Raw genomic sequence first — 20138 nt, forward strand, 5'->3', positions numbered from 1 at the left:
TTTGCAATGCATTGTATATAGTATCTATCTATCTATCTATCTATCTATCTATCTATCTATCTATCTATCTATCTATCTATCTATCTATCTATCTATCTATCTAGTTTTAGTTAATAAACCATTTCTTCTTTATTCTGTCTGCAGATGCAGAGCACATAAAATACTGCAGTAAGGCAATTACTAATCACATTTATCACCAAAAAGCACTATTTTTAATGTTTTTTCTAGTAGATAACACTATTTCTCACATTCTCAACACAGTAAAAATATATATTTTTTCTGTACTGCTGCTCATAACTGATATTTCACTGCACTGATGTATACACAAAGTCTATTCTTTTTGTGTTTTTACAGACAGCACCTTTAATAATGAGTGTAAGTTCGTTTGCTGCAGCCAGCCATAAGAGCAAGCTTTATGTAATTGGCGGTGGACCAAATGGAAAACTAGCTACAGATAAAACGCAGTGTTATGACCCATCTACCAACAAGTGGTGCTTCAAAGCACCTATGCCCGTAGAGGCAAAATGTATCAATGCTGTAAGCTTCCATGATCACATCTATGTGGTTGGTGAGTATTTTACTGTATATGTGTGTGTATGTATGTTTGTATGTTAATGTGTGGAGAGAGTGAGAGAGAGAGAGAGAGAGAGAGATCCATATACATTTGGACACAGGCACAATTTTTATTATTTTGGCTCTGTATGCCAACAGAATAAAATTAAAATGAAACAGTCCAAATTAATTTGAAGTGCAGACCTTTAGCTTTAATTCAAGGGGTTGAACATAAATATCAAGTACAAATTTTAGGAACTGCAATGCTCTATTGGGTTGCGTTTAGGTGATTTACTTGGCCACTGCAGAATATTCCACTTCTTTTCATTCCAAAGCTCCTAGGTTGCGTTTGTAGTGTTTTTTGGATCATTGTCCATCTGTACTGTGAAGCGCCGTACAATCAACTTTGCTGCATTTGGCTAAATCTGGCTGAAAGCATATCTCTCAACACTGCAGAATTCATCCGGCTGCTTCTGTCTTTTGTCACATCATCAATAAACACCATTGACCCAGTGCCACTGAAAGCCATGTATGCCCATGCCATCACACTGCCTCCACCATGTTTTACAGATGACATTGTGTGCTTTGGATCATGAGCTGTTCTTTACCATAGAGAGGATCCTGGTATCATCCTGGTATCATCCACCACTGTTGTCTTCCATGGACGTCCAGGCCTTTTTATGTTGCTGTGCTCACCAGTGCATTCTTCTTTCCTCAAAATGTACCAAACTGTTGATTTGGCCACTCTTAAAAGCCATGTATGCCCATGCCATCACACTGCCTCCACCATGTTTTACAGATGACATTGTGTGCTTTGGATCATGAGCTGTTCTTTACCATAGAGAGGATCCTGGTATCATCCACCACTGTTGTCTTCTGTGGATGTCCAGGCCTTTTTATGTTGCTGTGCTCATCAGTGCATTCTTCTTTCCTCAGAATGTACCAAACTGTTGATTTGGCCACTCTTAATGTTGCTGTTGTCTCTGATGGATTTGTTTATTTTTTTTAAGCCTTACAATGGTCTGTTTCACTTGCATGGACAGTTTCTTTGAACACATAATGTAGGTTCACATACATTACAGTTATAAATAAGGAGAGGGAAAATGGGGTAACAGGGTCTTCACTGGTCTAACACCCACATAAAACGCATTCTCTCTGAATCTCTAAATTTTTTGTCCATTTTTGTCCAGAGTTGAAACACGCCCTCCAGTTGGAGGGTTGGTAATTGCAGTCAGTGACAATATCTTAAACAAAAGGTCATACAAGTGCATTCCTGTCCCAGGCTTACAATTGACTTCTTGATCACCACATCAGCTGTCCACATGATCTCTCAGCCCAGGATCCAAGCTGTAATTTTTGCCAGATCTGGGCAGTAAACCCTTGCAATCCGTCCTGGTATTCAGAATGTATTCAGAATGTCTTTTCTGTCCCTCCCCCTTCAGTAACCCATTCTGTCCAGGTTTGGGAGTAGGGGACCTACTAATCACGTGTTAACAAACTCATGCATTTATCTAGTTCTCTTTGATGTTGCTAGATATGCAAATGTTATTTTGCAGTGTGCTCCTAGAGAGAAGCCATATTTCAGTTCCTGTCCAAACAGCAATGATATCACTTTTCATTGAATATTACACCCTATTAACATGAGAACGCATTTTCCCAGTTCAGATGTCTATGTTCAGCTTGGGTAATCCAACTACCTGCTCCTGCTGGTTTGAAAACTGGGTACCTCTGAAGTTAAATATGAGTTGTGTTGCTAGCTTCCAATCACCTGATAATACTCATTTTCTTTGTAGGTGGAGCAATGAAAGCACTGTATTCATACAGCCCTTTGGAAGATACCTGGTGCCTAGTAACAAAGTTTAGCCATGAAAGAGCGAGTTGTGGAATAGCTGCATGTTGTAATAAAATATTCATAACAGGTGGAAGAGATGAGAGGAATGAGGTCATTGCCACTGTTTTATGCTGGAACACTGATATAGAAAAATTGACTGAAGAATGTGTCCTCCCCCGAGGAGTCTCCCATCACAGCAGTGTTACATTAAGGAAATCTTATACCCACATCCGTAGGATTGTCACAGGAGCTGTTTCTGTCTAACTACAGAGGACACCTTATCACAACTATCTAATATTTAGATGATTTATAATTTATTGTATTCATTATCAGATTAATATGGGAACTTGAAGAGCATTTTTAAAAATGAATTGTTAGCATTGATGATTTATTGTTATCTTGCATAAAATGTTGTATCCCTTAACAAAACTCAGGGATTTACATTACACTAGCAGAAGCAATTTTGGGTGATTTGCTTTACTTACATTGATGACATTTTCAATATGCCAATGAGTCTTTGACACTGAAATTAAAACATGAATCATTTCTTTGTAGCACAAATATGTATTGGCACATTTTTTTTTCCGTTCTGTCAAGTGCATCCAGAAGTATTGTTTAAAGATTGGATATAATGAATGAAGGTAAGATCCTCTGTTGAGTTTTATTGTGTTTCTGTTAGACACATTTCCCCTCACTTCATGTCCTGGTTACGCCCACGAGGAGGACACAACGAAGAAGGTTTCTCGGAGCAGAATACAATAAAACAAACAAACAATGGTTCTAACTTTCCTGCACCCAACTAAAAAAATGTTTTAATTGCTGTCTGTGCCTCCATTGTCGAGATTTCTGATTGGATGCTGCAAATGATACCTCTACCTGTACTCCATTTTAAAGTAAAGAATAGATACCATGTAGCGCCTACTTTTACGTTATTAGCCAGAAATACTTGTTATGTCCAATGAGGCTGCATAAGTGTTATTAAAGAGGAAGTAAACCCACAAAAAGAAAAAAAAATACACCCTGCAAGACAAAGGCATAATGAGCTAGTATGCATAGCATACTAGCTCATTATGAATTACTTACCTGAGATCAAAGCCCCCCGCAGCAGTCCTCGTTCCTCTCCTCCACCGCCGTCATCTCTCCCGGCGTGATTTCCTTGTATCGTGGCTGCGGCGCTATGACTGGATCGGAGCAGCGATGACGTTACAACTCAGCAACAGACAAAATGTCTTATCCTGCTTTGCAGTATTTCTTTTAAGCACTTCCTTATCCAAATTATAACTTTAGGCCAGTGTGGTCAGTTTCCTCTAATTAGTTGAGGTCATGTAGAAGAATATGAAATCCCAATGGTTCTGCAAAAACCATGCATAGAAACACCTTCTAAATCTAAACATGCTACAATTTAGTCCTTGCATTTGGTCGCTAGAACAAAGTATGTCACTTGCTAGAGTTTATTATTTTTGGAAAATTAAATGTTACTATTAGGCCTCGTACACACGATAGGTTATAATGGACTGTTTTCATTGGTCAAAACCGATCGTGTGTGGGCCCCATAGGTTATTTAACCATTGGTTAAAAAAAGCCAACTTGCTTTAAATTTAACCTATGGATTCCTAACCGATAGGTCAAAACTGATCGTTAGTAGGCACAACCATCGGTTAAAAACCTGCGCATGCTTAGAATCAAGTCGACGCATGCTTGGAAGCATTGAACTTCGTTTTTTTCAGCACGTCGTTGTGTTTTACGTCACCGCGTTCTGACCCGTTCTCATCAGATTGACTGATCGTGTGTACAGGGCTTTAGATTCAGGTCCATTCCCTGCCTACGGTATATATTTTATTACACATAAAAAATTTAAAACAAATCATATCAGTGAACTAAAGCAGGGGTCTCAAACTGGCGGCCCTCCAGATGTTGGGAAAATATAAGTCCCATCATCCCTCTGCCTGTGGGAGTCATACTTGTAACTGTCAGCCTTTCAATGCCTAATGGGACTTGAAGTTTCGCAACAGCTGGAGGGCCGCCAGTTTGAGACCCCTGAACTAAAAGCTATTCCACTGCATCCAATCTGAATGACTTGGTATTGTGTAAAATATTCAATATTTTGTTTTACATAAAGTTACATAAACAGGATGATGGACGTCAGGGACGGCACGATCCCATTCAGATACGGCATGCTCAGTGCACCTGCGCCATTGTCTACGGCACGCATCCACCATAGACATCGGTGCCGTCTTTCTTGCAAATATCTCCATAACCGTGTAGGTTAAGGAGATATTTCTTGCACCTACAGGTAAGCCTTAATCTAGGCTTACCTGTAGGTCTAAGTGGTCTCTAATGCCGCGTACACACGACCGTTTTTTATGACCAGAAAAATGCAATTTTTTAAATTGGTCATTAAAAATGATTGTGTGTAGGCTCCAAAGCATTTTTCTCAACGTGAAAAATGGGCGTTAAAAATGTATAACCTGCTCTATTTTTTTTTACGTCGTGAAAAACGCTTGTGTGAACGCTTTAACGACGGGAAAAAAACGTGCATGCTCAGAAGCAGGTTATGAGACGGGAGCACTCGTTCTGGTAAAACTAGCGTTTGTATTGGAGATACTAAAAGCATGAAGACTGAAAAGCGTCTCTCACCAAACTTTTACTAACACACGGTAACACAAAATCAGCAAAAGAAGCCCAAAGGGTGGCACCATCCGAATGGAACTTCCCCTTTATAGTGCCGTTGTACGTGTTGTACGTCACCACGCTTTGCTCGATTTTTTTCACGATCATGTGTATGCAAGGCAGGCTTGACAAGAATCACGTTGAGAAAAACTTCGTTTTTTTCCCACAACATGAAAAATGATCGTGTGTACGTGGCATAAGGGATTACAACCACTTTAAGGGTACTTTCTTTATATAGGATGGTAGTTGGGGCTGATTTTTTTGTTGTGCAGAATTCTTTACAACAATGGAAAGTCAGGCCCCACTTAAACACATACAAAATATATCAGAGAGAAGCACAGGGAAGGCTTTTCTGGCTAATAAGGAGACATCCATGTAGAGGTGTTACAAAGATAATCCTATATTTTTCGTTATAATGTTTTTATTTTAAAGTAATAGATTACAACAGTTACAGTATGTCAGATTGTGTATGGTGAAATTCCGCGCCTAACCAAAAACATATATAAAATAAAGATAAAAATATTTTTAAATGTATATAAATATGTATAGTATTATAAGCTGCTCCTCAAAAACACAAGTGGTATGTGAACATGATAAAATATAAATAGAGGGCGCTAGGCCCATACAAAGTAAGTATAGTGCAGTGAATAGATATCTAGTTAACAATAAAATTGCAACATAAATAGCAAAAATAAAATAAAAATGAAAGTCCCAACAAATTGCAGTCAGCGCTGCACTTGAAACCACACACAGTGAATTCAAATATGATCAGATGCAAAATAAAATAAAACGATGAACAAAGTCCAATTGTTATTTAACAGTGATTCTGTGAAAGAAAAAATGCCACCACCGCTTCTGAATAATTTTCAATTCCACCCAAGGTGCTTTAGAAAACGATTTGCTCTTACCAGAGCTCGTTGACCCCTTTAATGAAAAAGATGGTCAACTGAGCTTATGCAGGATTGTGCCTGCACACATGTAGATACGGACAGACCGCTTTGCAGATTCAGGAACCTCAAACGAGATTATATGCAAGAGAAGAGAAGCCAGGAAGCCCAATAGCGTGATACCGTTTAATTAAAAGTTTAAAACATACATAAAAAACGGCCAAATGGCTCCTTACATTCAGGGGTGCCCACCCGGCACTGAGGCTGCGGACCTGTCACCGCTCAAAGCGGTTCCTATAGTGGGATTCGCTGGGGGATGAAAGCCGCCGCTGACATACCAACCAAACGATCTCTCTGACAGTCCAAAGCACGGGGGTACGTCACGTGACCAAGCTGCCTCCGACGTACGTTTCGTTATGTTAACGTCACGCCCCCCTGATGACGTTAACATAACGAAACGTACGTCGGAGGCAGCTTGGTCACGTGACGTACCCCCCGTGCTTTGGACTGTCGGAGAGATCGTTTGGTTGGTATGTCAGCGGCGGCTTTCATCCCCCAGCGAATCCCACTATAGGAACCGCTTTGAGCGGTGACAGGTCCGCAGCCTCAGTGCCGGGTGGGCACCCCTGAATGTAAGGAGCCATTTGGCCGTTTTTTATGTATGTTTTAAACTTTTAATTAAACGGTATCACGCTATTGGGCTTCCTGGCTTCTCTTCTCTTGCATATAATCCCGTTTGAGGTTCCTGAATCTGCAAAGCAGTCTGTCCGTATCTACATGTGTGCAGGCACAATCCTGCATAAGCTCAGTTGACCATCTTTTTCATTAAAGGGGTCAACGAGCTCTGGTAAGAGCAAATCGTTTTCTAAAGCACCTTGGGTGGAATTGAAAATTATTCAGAAGCGGTGGTGGCATTTTTTCTTTCACAGAATCACTGTTAAATAACAATTGGACTTTGTTCATCGTTTTATTTTATTTTGCATCTGATCATATTTGAATTCACTGTGTGTGGTTTCAAGTGCAGCGCTGACTGCAATTTGTTGGGACTTTCATTTTCATTTTTATTTTATTTTTGCTATTTATGTTGCAATTTTATTGTTAACTAGATATCTATTCACGGCACTATACTTACTTTGTATGGGCCTAGCGCCCTCTATTTATATTTTATACAGTATGTCAGATGACAACAACTTAGAATGAGATACAGCATTGAAATACAGATAAATGCAATAATAATTGTGCTGTTGTAGGAGTTGAAGTATTATACAGATATAAATAAACATAAATAAAAAAAGTTACTAATAAATGGTAATGGGAACTAATGGAGGGAAGGGAGAGGGTAGTGGTGTTCCGAAGGTGGATTTCATCTTATTTTATTTCACTTTTATCCATGAAAGGGTATCAATACCATGACATGAGAACTCTTGAGTCAAAAGTGTCTGACGTATAGTATATGGCCCAGGGTTTCCATATGCTATCGAATTTTTCCAATCCATTTTTGTCTAGCGCTTCTAGTTTAGCATGTACGAATGAAAGATTCATTTTTTTTCGGCTTCCGACAACAGTAATTCAGGTGATTTCCATGCACTAGCTATTACCTGTTTTGCCGCTATCATAAACAAAAGAAATAACTTATGCTGATTCCGAGAAAGGGTTTCTGGTTAATGTTAAGTAAGGCCGTCATTGGATGATAATCCTATATTTTATTGTATCCTATAGCACACTATAAATTGTATCAGCATAATAATTGACTTATCCATTGCAGACTTCAGTTTTTGTGTGGTCATTTTCCTTGAGATTTTGTAGCTGAACCTCAAACTTCAGCGGTTCTGTAAGAATAAGAATCTTAAAAGCTATCTACACACAAGCCATCTGTGCATTGGCTGCTCTTAGACATGTTTGACTCCAAATGGGGACCAAATCAAATCCTGTTGTAAATGAGCACAAAACATATATTTAAACCCCACAATAAAATCCAGGGTTATGGTTGTCATTAATCTCTTTACATTCCTCTTCAGTGCCAAGAAAAAGTGTACTAAATTTGAGCAGCCATTCATGTAATGTTTGGTGAAGTGAGCAGTGAGGCATTGCATATTTAATTACACAATTGCAGCCAACACTACATTTCCCTGTGTACTGCAGTTAAATTTTCAGGTATTTAAAATAAAAATACATATTGGTATTTTAGATTTGCGCAGTAACTTACCACAGGGTGTTACTATCTAGAAACTTTAATTCTGCAGTAATCTAATTGGGGTGATACCCAGGGCCGGCCCAAGACATTGTGCTGCCTGGGACCAAGAATGAAATGCTGCCCCCCCCCCAAAAAAAAATAATCATGCTCACCAAAAGGCCCCCACATCCATTATTTTATATCATGATAACTAAAGAGGACCGGACATGGTGGTCTACATATATAGGAGTATAAAGTGGACCTGTCACGGCTCTATACATGTATGTAGGAGTATAAAGAGGACTTGTCATGGAGTACAAAAAAACTGCCATGGCACTAAACACTTATAAAGGAGTATAAAGAGGACCTGTTATGGCTCTATACATGTATTGGAGTATAAAGAGGACCTGTTATGGCTCTATACATGTATATAGGAGTATAAAAATTGACCTGTGTGTGGCTGGCGGCCGCAATGTCCGCCGGACACCCGCGATCGCTCACCAAAGAGCCAGAATGAGGATCTGTCCATGTAAGTGGACAGATCCCCATTATGACAGGGGAGGAGAGACAGATCTAGTGATTAGGTACAGCAATCTCTCTCCTCCTTCACTCAGTCCCACCCCCCACAGTTAGAAACACCTCCAGGGAACACATTTAATCCCTTGATCGCCACCTAGATTTAACCCCTTTCCTGCCAGTGACAGTTACACAGTAATCAGTGCATTTTTATAGCACAGATCCCTGTATAGATGTCAATGGTCTACAAACTATGGGATATTGTTATGGAATTTAAAAAAAATGTTTTAATAGTAATGGTGGTGATCAGAGATTTTCATTGGGACTGCGACATTGCGGTGGACAAATCTGACACTAAGTGACACTTTTTGGAGACCAGTGACACCAATACAGTGATCAGTGCTAAAAAAATATGCACTGAAACTGTATCAATGACACTAGCAGGGAAGGGGTTAACATCAGGGGTGATCAGAGGGTTAAATATGTTCCCTTGGAGTGCTTTCTAACTGTGTGGGGGAGGTACTTTGACTAGGGGAAGACAGAGATTTGTGTTCCTGCTTAGCAGAAACACAAGATCTCCATCTTCCCCTCACACAGAATGGCGATCTGCTTTGTTTACATAGGCAGACCGTTGTTCTGTCTGCCTCGGGAAGACAGAACAAATTGGGTCCCATGGTTGGGCCGGCCCTGGTGATACCTATAATTGTTATCATGATTATCCATTGTTTCTTCACAGTTCTATGTATAGTGAGGGATATGCAATTGTTCATGTCATATACTGTAATATAAGGTAGGTATGAACCCTAACTGAATGGCATTTTTTTTTGCCAAATAAAATACTTGTTTTTATCTTTTTAATCCTTTGTTATATCTTCACACTAATGATGTCTTGCATCCTCTTTACCACCAGTCTCTGCCTACATGCATTCCAGCAACTGCTCCACTTAATTTCTTACGGTGGATTTCCAGATAGTAACAACAATGGATCATGCCTTTGTAATGTGTGTTGAAACAGCCACTTGTAGTCTCCATTTAAACCTGTGTGACAATGCAAATTGGTGTCAGTTATAAATGCTGTCACCCTATAATGGGAAGTGTCTGAACTAGGACCTTCATGTCGGTATCACAAAATATTATTCTAGTAAAAGCTGTAAGAGATGCAAATTAAAAACTTGAAAATTAAGTTTAAAATTAAATTGACATGTCAAACTTTTTATGATATTTTAGTGATTGGTTTTACATCTATTTAAGAATGGTGTGTTATGGCTAAGTTTTCTAGTACAGTGTTACAACTAAGCAACAGACAACATATCTTATCCTGCTTTGCAGTATTTATTTTAAGCACTCCATTATCCAAATTATAACTTTAGGCCAGCGTGGTCAGTTTCCTCTAATCAGTTGAGGTCATGTAGAAGAATATGAAATCCCAATGGTTCTGCCAAACAACATGCATAGAAACACCTTCTAAACCTAAACATGCTACAATTTAGTCATTGCGATTGGTCGCTAGAACAAAGTATGTCACTTGCTAGAGTTTACTGTTTTTGGCAAATTAAATGTTAGTACTAGATCCAGGTCCATTCCCTGCCTATATATTTTATTACACATAAAAAGCTTAAAACAAATCAGTGAACTAAAGCAGGGGTCTCAAACTGGTGGCCCTCCAGATGTTGGGAAACTACAAGTCCCATTATGCCTCTGCCTGTGAGACCCCTGAACTAAAAGCTATTCCACTGCATCCAATCTGAATGACTTGGTATTGTGTAAAATATTTCATTTGTTTTACATAAAGTTTTTTTATAGTGTTATAATATGTGTTATAATATGGTTACAGTCATGGTGATATCGCTGTAAAATAGTTGAACATAACATGAACTTCCAAGACGGTGCAATAAACAGTCAAGCAAAAGGATTATGACATTGAGGTCTGAGTAAAATGTACAGAAAGGATTCCTTACTTTACAATAAACTAACAAGCATCACTAAAGCCCTTTGTATATATATATATATATATATATATATATATATATATATATATATATATTTTTACTATTGCTAATGGAGCTCACCAGTGAAATAAGTGATAGAGATGAGGGTGGGGGATTAGGTTATTTAGAGTGTTTTCTCATCTCAGGCCTATCTGGTTGGCAAGCAATTGAACTAATCTGATAAAGAGGGGTAGTGGCAGAGGGAGGGACACCAGGAGCTCCTGAAGAGTTTAGATTTTCAGGTTTTAAGGGAAACATCATCACCCTAGGTCCGGATAGAGCTGAGTTTGACTTGGATTTCTCCATATTGGATTGACTTTGGTGGTGGTGTTGTTTACACAGATCCAAGTCCTCGAAAAGGAGCCATCTAGTCCATGGTTTCTCTGTGGATATGCACCAGTTCCTCCATCTCCCCTACCTGATTAATTTTGCGGAAACCAGTCACAGATCTCAAGTATCTTGGTATAGTTCCATAGTCTTGAGCATTTTGGCTTCATTCAATAAATGCATGAGAAGAGAGTGTTTGTATGTGGTTGGGGAAATATAGGTGTGGTAAAGTAGGAAGGTAGCAGGACTGAAGGGGCATTCATAGCCTGAGATTGTTTGCATTAAGAATGTGGACTTGAGTCCAAAAAGGACAGTGTTTGGAGCAGGACCACATATGTGTAACAGTGTATCTCTCACCACAAGGCATCTCCAGAATTTGTCTGCAAAGGATGATGAAATGGCATGAAGGCGTGTCGAGGTTACAATACCATCGGCATTGAAGTTTGTAGTTTGTCTCTTGAATGTTTACATTCATACGTCCCTTGAGGAAGTTCAAATTCATACGTGACCAGTCGTTTCTGAGAGTGGTAAGTCAAGGTCTCTGGCCCATGCCTCAGAAGCCATGTCCATTGGGATTGTGGGTTTAAAAAAGGATAGCAAGGTTTCATTAATGGGAGTCAGAATGGCAGTTTTTCAAATGTCATGAGGCGCCTACTGTGATGTGGACATTGCATTGGATTGTTCAAATAGTTTTTAATTTGGAGGTAAGTCCAAAATGGTTGTGGCACACTCTGGTTCTGTTCCTACAGGGATTGGTTAGTGTAAAAAGAAGATACGTGACAGGAGTGGAGGCTTGTCCCATAATGTGTGCAGAAAAGATGCATAGTTTCCAGGAGAAAAGCCTGGGTTTGCGGCGATGTAAAATTGCATATTTTGACTCCAATTTGCAGGTTCCTTTTGAAATAAATCATCCAGTGTTTGGCCCAGAACAGTAAACAGATAGCATTAAAAGTTTTTGTGAGGATCGGAATTAGGGAGTCCAGATAAAAGCGAGCTGTATAGCCATCAGGACTCTGGCTTTTGCTCATTTTAGGAGAGGAGACTGCAACTGCAATCTCCTCTTCTAGATCCTGTGCCTTTTCCAAAGAGGTAGTTGAAAGAGCTGTTTTGGCAATATAATTGGCTATCCTAAAGGTAAAGGTGGCCTGTGCCATGTCGGGGGATATGGGGGTAAATTGTATAAGTAATTTTAAAAGGAGCAAAATAAGCCATTGATTTCCTTAGGATGTAGAGTGACCTGACCATTGGGGCGTTCTTAGTTTTGAGTTGAGGCTGTTTTTATTATGTAGAGCTCTGGCCAACAACCTGCCCAGTTTGCTACTTTTAACATAATACAATTTACACAATTTGTTTCTAAAAGACAAGAGCTTTTGTTCTAAAAGTTGCAAAGGTTTGTGTCTGGCAGCAGATAGTGCCAGCATCGGGCCAGATTCAGAGAGGACTTACGACGGCGTATCTCCAGATACGCCGTCGTAAGTCCAAATGTGCGCCGTCGTATCTTTCCGCGTATTCTGGAACTCAGATACGCCTGAATTTGGGCAAGATACGACCGATGTAAGTCTCCTACGCCGTCGTATCTTGGGTGCATATTTACACTGGCCGCAAGGGGGCGCTTCCGTAGATTTACGCGTCTAATATGCAAATGACCTAGATACGCCGATTCATGAATGTACTTGCGCCCGTCGCATTCAGCTATGCCGTTTACGTAAGGCTTACGTCCGGCGTATAGTTACCCCTGCTATATGAGGCGTAGGTAATGCAAAGGTATGGACGTCGGAACAAGCGTCAAATTTTACGTTGTTTACGTAAGTCGTACGTGAATGGGGCTGGGCGTAGGTTACGTTCACGTCACAGGCATTGAGCCAGCGTATGTTATGGAGTAAATTCGACGTGATACTGAGCATGCGCGTGCATGCGCCGTTCGTTCGGCGCTTCATTTACATGGGGTCGCGCTTCATTATAATACAACAAGCCCACCTTCCACCTACTTTGAATTAGGCGGGCTTACGCCGGCCTATTTACATTACGCCGGCGTAAATATGGGAGCAAGTGCTTTGTGAATACAGTACGAGCCTCACTATGGTACGTCGGCGTAGCGCATATCAGATGCGCTACGCCGCTCTAAAGATACGACAATCTTTCTGAATCCGGCCCATCATATTTAAGGTCTGGTCAAGTGTATGGGATATTTCTAAGGTAGAGATTTCAAGCTTTGATCTGTGCAAGGCTGTCTTTCTTAAAACCTGTACACACTATAATGTTTTTTTTTATTGTTCAACCCAGCAGGCTGAATGAAAAAAACTGAGAGCACACCAATCAGCACTCACATCCATTGACTGCTAGTGCTGATCGGATGCCGATCGGCAGATGCTTTTCTGGAATATCTGTTCGGCTGAAGCCAGACCATTGGCCGACTCCTGTCAGACAGGCTGCCGTACACACAGGTCAAATGTCGGACAATTTATGTTGAACCAGGCGATAGCAGATATTCAGCCTGCATGTACAATACATACTGCAGCTGCTGACGTTTAATAATAGGACACTTACCTGTCCTGGAGTCAGCACCGCAGCTGATCTTTCCATCAGCTGTCGGGTGCTGCCGCTGCCATTGCGAGTAAGGGAACCCGGCAGTGTGTCATTACAGCTTTACGTGTCCCTACAGCGCAAGCGCAAGGCACCGCTGCTCCTGGCCCGGTGGGGAGGGAGGAGGGAGCAGGAGCCAGTCGAGTTGCTGACGTAATGCGCCGCGGCTCGGACTCCCAGAAGTGGTATCCGCTCCCCCCCAAAAGGTGCCAAATGTGGCACCGGAAGGGAGGGGACGACAAATGAGTGGAAGTTCCACTTTTGGGTCTGTTTAATGAGGGCCCCCCTTAGTATGAATTACAGAGATTCCTACTGAATAGGAACAGAGGTATCGTCAATCCGATGGTCTGAGAGGTAGTGGTTATGGCAGTTCTGAGTTCTCAGTGGAACAAAGGTCATCCTGAAGTAAAGAGTTTTATAGTCGCCATGTCCATTCCTGAGTAGATAGGTCCGGTAGAGAAAGGGATAAGTATACTGGAGCATCGTCAGACCACAGAATATGACCAATATTGCTATGTGTATGGAGTGTCAAAGTTAAGTGGTTCTATCTAATCTATGCGTGAGTATGAGTTATGTGTTGTAGAGAAGAAGGAGTAACCCCTATCATCAAGATGGAAAATCTGCCACGCATTCACCAAGTTGTGTTGTGAAAGAAGTTTTTTTAGCCTGTTAATTTGTGAGTGTGAAATAGAGCTTCTGCCTGAATGTCAAGGGCAGGGTTACGGACACAATTAAAATCTCCCACAAATCCCATAAAGTAGTTAAACACGTGCAGCCTACAGCTATGTATGTCAGCCCTCAAAATTTAACTTGTCTGCTCGCATTTTGAGAGTAAATTTTGAGGGCTGGCGAGTGCCTGGCTGGCTGCTTGGGAGTGGGGGGGGGGCAAGCAAGGAGAGGAGAGCAGAGCCACGGCGGTCAAACCGCGGGGAACATTACAGCTTTCAATTCAATAGCTGTGTTCCTCGCAGCGCGCGTCTTATACAGCCCCTCCCCTCTTGTCCGGGAAAGAGGGGAGGGGCTGTATAAGACGCGTGCTGCGGGGAACACAGCTATTGAATTGCAAGCTGTAATGTTCCCCGCGGTTTGAACCATTCGGCGACGGCTCCTCCTCTCTTACCCAGCACAGGTAGGATGCAGGGGGGGAGAAACTCTGGCTGCAATGTGTGGGGGGGAGGAACTCTGGCTGCAATGTGGGGGGGAGGAACTCTGGCTGCAATGTGGGGGGGGAGGAACTCTGGCTGCAATGTGTGGGGGGGGAACTCTGGCTGCAATGTGTGTGGGGGGGGAACTCTGGTTGCAATGTGTGGGGGGGGAGGAACTCTGGCTGCAATGTGTGTGGGGGGGAGGAACTCTGGCTGCAATGTGTGGGGGGGGAGGAACTCGGGCTGCAATGTGTGGGGGGAGGACTCTTGCTGCAATGTGTGGGGGGGACTCTGGCTGCAATGTGGGGGGGGACTCTGGCTGCATTGTGTGGGGGGGGACTCTGGCTGCAATGTGTGGGGGGGGACTCTGGCTGCAATGTGGGTGAGGGGATTCTGGCTGCAATGTGGGTGAGGGGACTCGGGCTGCACTGTGGGTGAGGGGACTCTGGCTGCAATGTAGATGAGGGGACTCTGGCTACAATTGTGAGGGGACTCTGGCTACAATTGTGAGGGGACTCTGGCTGGAAAATGGGGACATTTTGCTGCATTAGTAGACATGGGCAGGCTGCATTTTTGGCCACAGATAAAGTTGTTGTTAATATTTATTTTTATAACTTAATTCTACATAAAACATTAAGTGTAATTTCATGAGATTTATGAGGACGTGTCTAGGGGCGGGATTAGGGCATGGTAGGGGTTGGGCGAGGCAACTGGTGGCGAGTATGCCTTGAGGCCTGGATAGTAGCTCAGGACTTGAAATTTTGAGCCTTGATGTATGTTATCAGCACTAGACATGCGCAGATAGTTATGGGTTTATTTTTTTTTCAAAAATGTTATTTAATACCAGTGGCCGCCACTGGTACATTTTCTTGGGGGGTGTCAAACAGTACCGACACAATGCTCTGCGCTTCAAGACCACCGTATTTTGAAGCCTATTAGAGCCTATGGCTCTAATCGCGTCCTTCAAAAAAACACCCATGCCACTGTAATTCAGGCACCCGGTGTCCTGAAAAGGGCCGGATGCCTGAATTGGGCGTGGTCGCCCGGGCACCCCTTATGGACAGGCTGCCACTGTTTAGTACATTGTGCAATTACAATACAGGTGCCAACAATGATACTCCAGACATACATTTTCGATGATGCAAAACAGTAATTAAGTAAGACCAAATATTCCAAGTAAAATAAATAGACTTCTGGTTAACAGCTAACAAAACACTTCAGATAGACCTGGCAGCTTGTTCAGGCCCAATATTAAAAATCTAAAATAACAACCTGGAGCATCTGGAACAGGTATAACAATAGATGTATGTCATTGTACCCCCTAAAACCTAACAATAAAAATAGGATTTTTACAACAGCTTACCTGTAAAATCCTTTTCTTGGAGTACATCATGGGACACAGAGCAGCCATAGTAATTACTATGTGGGTTATACGCCACCTATAGGTGAATGTCACTGGCACACCCAAAAGACAGGAAGTCCCCCTCTATATAACCCCTCCCATACAGGAAGTACCTCAGTTTTTGTAGAAAATCAATGTATATTCCAAAAAGAGGGGAGGGACCTCTGTGTCCTGTGATGTACTCCAAGAAAAGGATTTTACAGGTAAGCTGTTATAAAAATCCTATTTTCTTTATTGTACATCACCTGACACAGAACAACCATAGTAATTACTATGTGGGTTGTCCCAAAGCAATGCCCCTAAGGGGAGGGAGACACATATCAAAGCAGGCCGCCATCAGACGTGAGGGCCTATACTGCTGCCTGCAGTACACTGCGCCCAAAAGCGGCCTCCTCTTCCTGCCTTACATTCAACTGATAACATTTTGTAAATGTATGCACTGACGACCAAGTCACGGCCTTGCAAATCTGAGTCATAGAGGCCTGGTGATGCACTGCCCATGAAGCACTCACTGCCCTGGCAGAGTGAACTCTAACTTGAGCCCTTCTTTTCAAACCATAAGCCTCAATTATAACTTGACAAATCCACTTTGAAATAGTCGACTTTGACGCTGCCTGCCCTTTCCTGGGCCCTTCTGACAGCACAAACAAAGCATCAGTTTTCCATATCTGAGCTGTCACTTTCAGATAGATCCTGACAGCTCTCACCACATCGAGAGAATGTAACAATTTTTCCTCCGCAGAATGAGATTCTGGAAAAAAGGAAGGCAGGGAGACATCTTGGTTTAGGTGAAAACTGGATACTACCTTAGGCAGAAAGGTTGGATGAGGACGCAACACCACCTTGTCCTTATGAATAATTAAGTATGGCTCTTTACAGGAAAAATCTGACAATTCTGATACTCTCCTTGCCGAGGTTACTGCAACCAAAAAAAACAACTTCCTTGTTAAAAGGATCCAGGGAATATGGCGCATAGGCTCAAAAGGTTGTCTTTGTAAGGCCGATAAAACTAGATTCAAATCCCATGGGCACAAGGGTGACCTAACTGGCGGAGTAATACGAACAATACCCCCAATTGTTGGAAGGCAAGAAATCTTCCTATGACATACTTCCGAGGATGCCATCTTTTGACTTCACACCAGGAAACATAGGACCTCCAGATCCTATAGTTAATGGCCCTAGAAGCCAGCTTCCTTGCAGGGTAGTTACCACTGAGCCTTAAAGCCCCCGACCCTTTAAAATGTGGGCTTCAATGGCCAACTATTAAATTTAGCAATTGTAAGGCAGGATGGAACACTGGTCCTTGCAAAAGACAGTCTGCCAACCTTATGAACCAGGATCGTCTGGGAGCGATGCCGGAGCTACCAGTATTACCGGCTTCTCTTCCTCTTCGATCCTGCGGTAGCAGCTGAACTGGGGGGAATGCATAATTCAATGAAAACTGATCCGAAGGGGTCACTAGCGCATCTGTCCCACATTGCGAGTGGATCCCACAAAGCTGTCCAACTTCTTGTTGAACCTGGATGCCAATAGATCTATGTCCGGGGTGCCCCATTTTTGGCATATGGCTGAAAAAATTTCGGGATGTAGAGACCATTCTCCCGGGAACAATTGTTGGCGGCTCAAGAAATCCGCCTGCTAATTCTCCACTCCTGGAATGAAGACTGCTGATAGACAAGGCACATGCTTCTCTGCCCAAGTCAGAATATGGTTCACCTCCCTCTGGGCTATGTTACCTCTGGTGCCCCCTTGGCGGTTGATGTAAGCCACTGCTGTGGCATTGTCGGATTGTATCCTGACGGGACAACCCTGCAACCTGAAACTCCAGGACATTAGAGCGAGACGCGCCACCCGAATCTCTAGAATGTTGATGGGCAAGGCTTTTTTGGGACTCTGACCACTTCCCCTGGATAGCGACCTCCTCCAGAATCATTTCCCAGCCCAAAAGGCTGGCATCCGTCGTTACTACCTTTCAGGCTACCGGCATGAAGGGTTTATCCTTCAGCAAATTTTCTGGCTATCAACCACCAATTGAGACTCTGGCTCACCCATGGAGCCAGCTAGATTTGGTAAGCCAAGGCTTGGATCTTCTTGTTCCAAGCAGACAGAATACTGTTTTGCAACAGTCTTTGAATCAAATTGGGCATAGGGAATCCTTGAAATTGGGCATAAGAAAGCTGCTGGTAACTATGTTGGGAGCGTGTTCTCAGCACAGCTGTTTTTGCACTAATGCATTCAAATATGCGACTGCCCAGCAATAAGGCCCACCCGCCGAGAGGCTGCATATTTGTGTGTGGCCGGCGCTATGAGATTAAGTTTTGTAGATGTAGTTTTTTGTTTTAATTTAGACCCCTCCTCCAGACTTTATACATTAGAAAATAAAGGGTATCACTTAAACTGCAAACCTTCCAAATCTTTTGGTAAGTAAAGCAGTAAACATATTTTTATGATCTGTGTATTTTGCTGTTTGCCTGGAGTTACACTTTATGAATGTATGCAGTTTGAATGCAAATTGCATGTTTGCCCTCTCTAGTGATTATTTTACAAAATGTTATATTCAATACAGTAACATAAATGTGGAAGAACAAGCAAGTAAAACGTGAAAGTCTAAATTTTCTTTAAGATAAACACATCGCTAATAAGTCAGAATGTATGCACACTGCACATAAACCATACTTCCCTATTGCGCCATGCCATTATAAACATTTTCCTTAAAATACAAATCTTATAGCTTATTACCCTGTAAATGGCAGAGTATATCTACAGTGAGGAAAATAAGTATTTGAACACCCTGCTATTTTGCAAGTTCTCCCACTTGGAAATCATGGAGGGGTCTGAAATTGTTACCGTAGGTGCATGTCCACTGTGAGAGACATAATCAAAAAAAAAATCCAGAAATCACAATGTATGATTTTTTTAACTATTTATTTGTATGATACAGCTGCAAATAAGTGTTTGAACACCTGAGAAAATCAATGTTAATATTTGGTACAGTAGCCTTTGTTTGCAATTACAGAGGTCAAACGTTTCTTGTAGTTTTTCACCAGGTTTGCACACACTGGAGGAGGGATTTTGGCCCACTCCTCCACACAGATCTTCTCTAGATCAGTCAGGTTTCTGGGCTGTCGCTGAGAAACACGGAGTTTGAGCTCCCTCCAAAGATTCTCTATTGGGTTTAGGTCTGGAGACTGGCTAGGCCACGCCAGAACCTTGATATGCTTCTTACAGAGCCACTCCTTGGTTATCCTGGCTGTGTGCTTCGGGTCATTGTCATGTTGGAAGACCCAGCCTCGACCCATCTTCAAAGCTCTAACTGAGGGAAGGAGGTTGTTGCCCAAAATCTTGCAATACATGGCCCCGGTCATCCTATCCTTAATACAGTGCAGTCGCCCTGTCCCATGTGCAGAAAAACACCCCCAAAGCATGATGCTACCACCCCCATGCTTCACAGTAGGGATGGTGTTCTTGGGATGGTACTCATCATTCTTCTTCCTCCAAACACGGTTAGTGGAATTATGACCAAAAAGTTCTATTATGGTCTCATCTGACCACATGACTTTCTCCCATGACTCCTCTGGATCATCCAAATGGTCATTGGCAAACTTAAGACGGGCCTTGACATGTGCCGGTTTAAGCAGGGGAACCTTCCGTGCCATGCATGATTTCAAACCATGACGTCTTAGTGTATTACCAACAGTAACCTTGGAAACGGTGGTCCCAGCTCTTTTCAGGTCATTGACCAGCTCCTCCCGTGTAGTCCTGGGCTGATTTCTCACCTTTCTTAGGATCATTGAGACCCCACGAAGTGAGATTTTGCATGGAGCCCCAGTCCGAGGGAGATTGACAGTCATGTTTAGCTTCTTCCATTTTCTAATGATTGCTCCAACAGTGGACCTTTTTTCACCAAGCTGCTTGGCAATTTCCCCGTAGCCCTTTCCAGCATTGTGGAGGTGTACAATTTTGTCTCTAGTGTCTTTGGACAGCTCTTTGGTCTTGGCCATGTTAGTAGTTGGATTCTTACTGATTGTATGGGGTGGACAGGTGTCTTTATGCAGCTAATGACC

At 42.3% G+C, this 20138-nt stretch overlaps 1 protein-coding gene across 1 annotated transcript in view; it reads left to right on the top strand.

Annotated features, from left to right (window-relative positions):
* The window catches only part of KLHL6 (kelch like family member 6), a 49387-nt gene extending 46092 nt beyond the window's left edge, over positions 1-3295 (top strand). Inside the window, exons 6-7 of the mRNA XM_040348976.1 lie at positions 355-568; positions 2346-3295. Of these exons, the coding sequence (XP_040204910.1) occupies positions 355-568; positions 2346-2647 (516 nt within the window). The 3' untranslated portion in view covers positions 2648-3295. The remainder of the gene's footprint in view (positions 1-354; positions 569-2345) is intronic.
* The last annotated feature ends 16843 nt before the right edge of the window (positions 3296-20138 follow it).

The sequence above is a fragment of the Rana temporaria genome, chromosome 4 (genome assembly GCF_905171775.1).
Source record: "Rana temporaria chromosome 4, aRanTem1.1, whole genome shotgun sequence".
Lineage (NCBI taxonomy): Eukaryota > Metazoa > Chordata > Amphibia > Anura > Ranidae > Rana > Rana temporaria.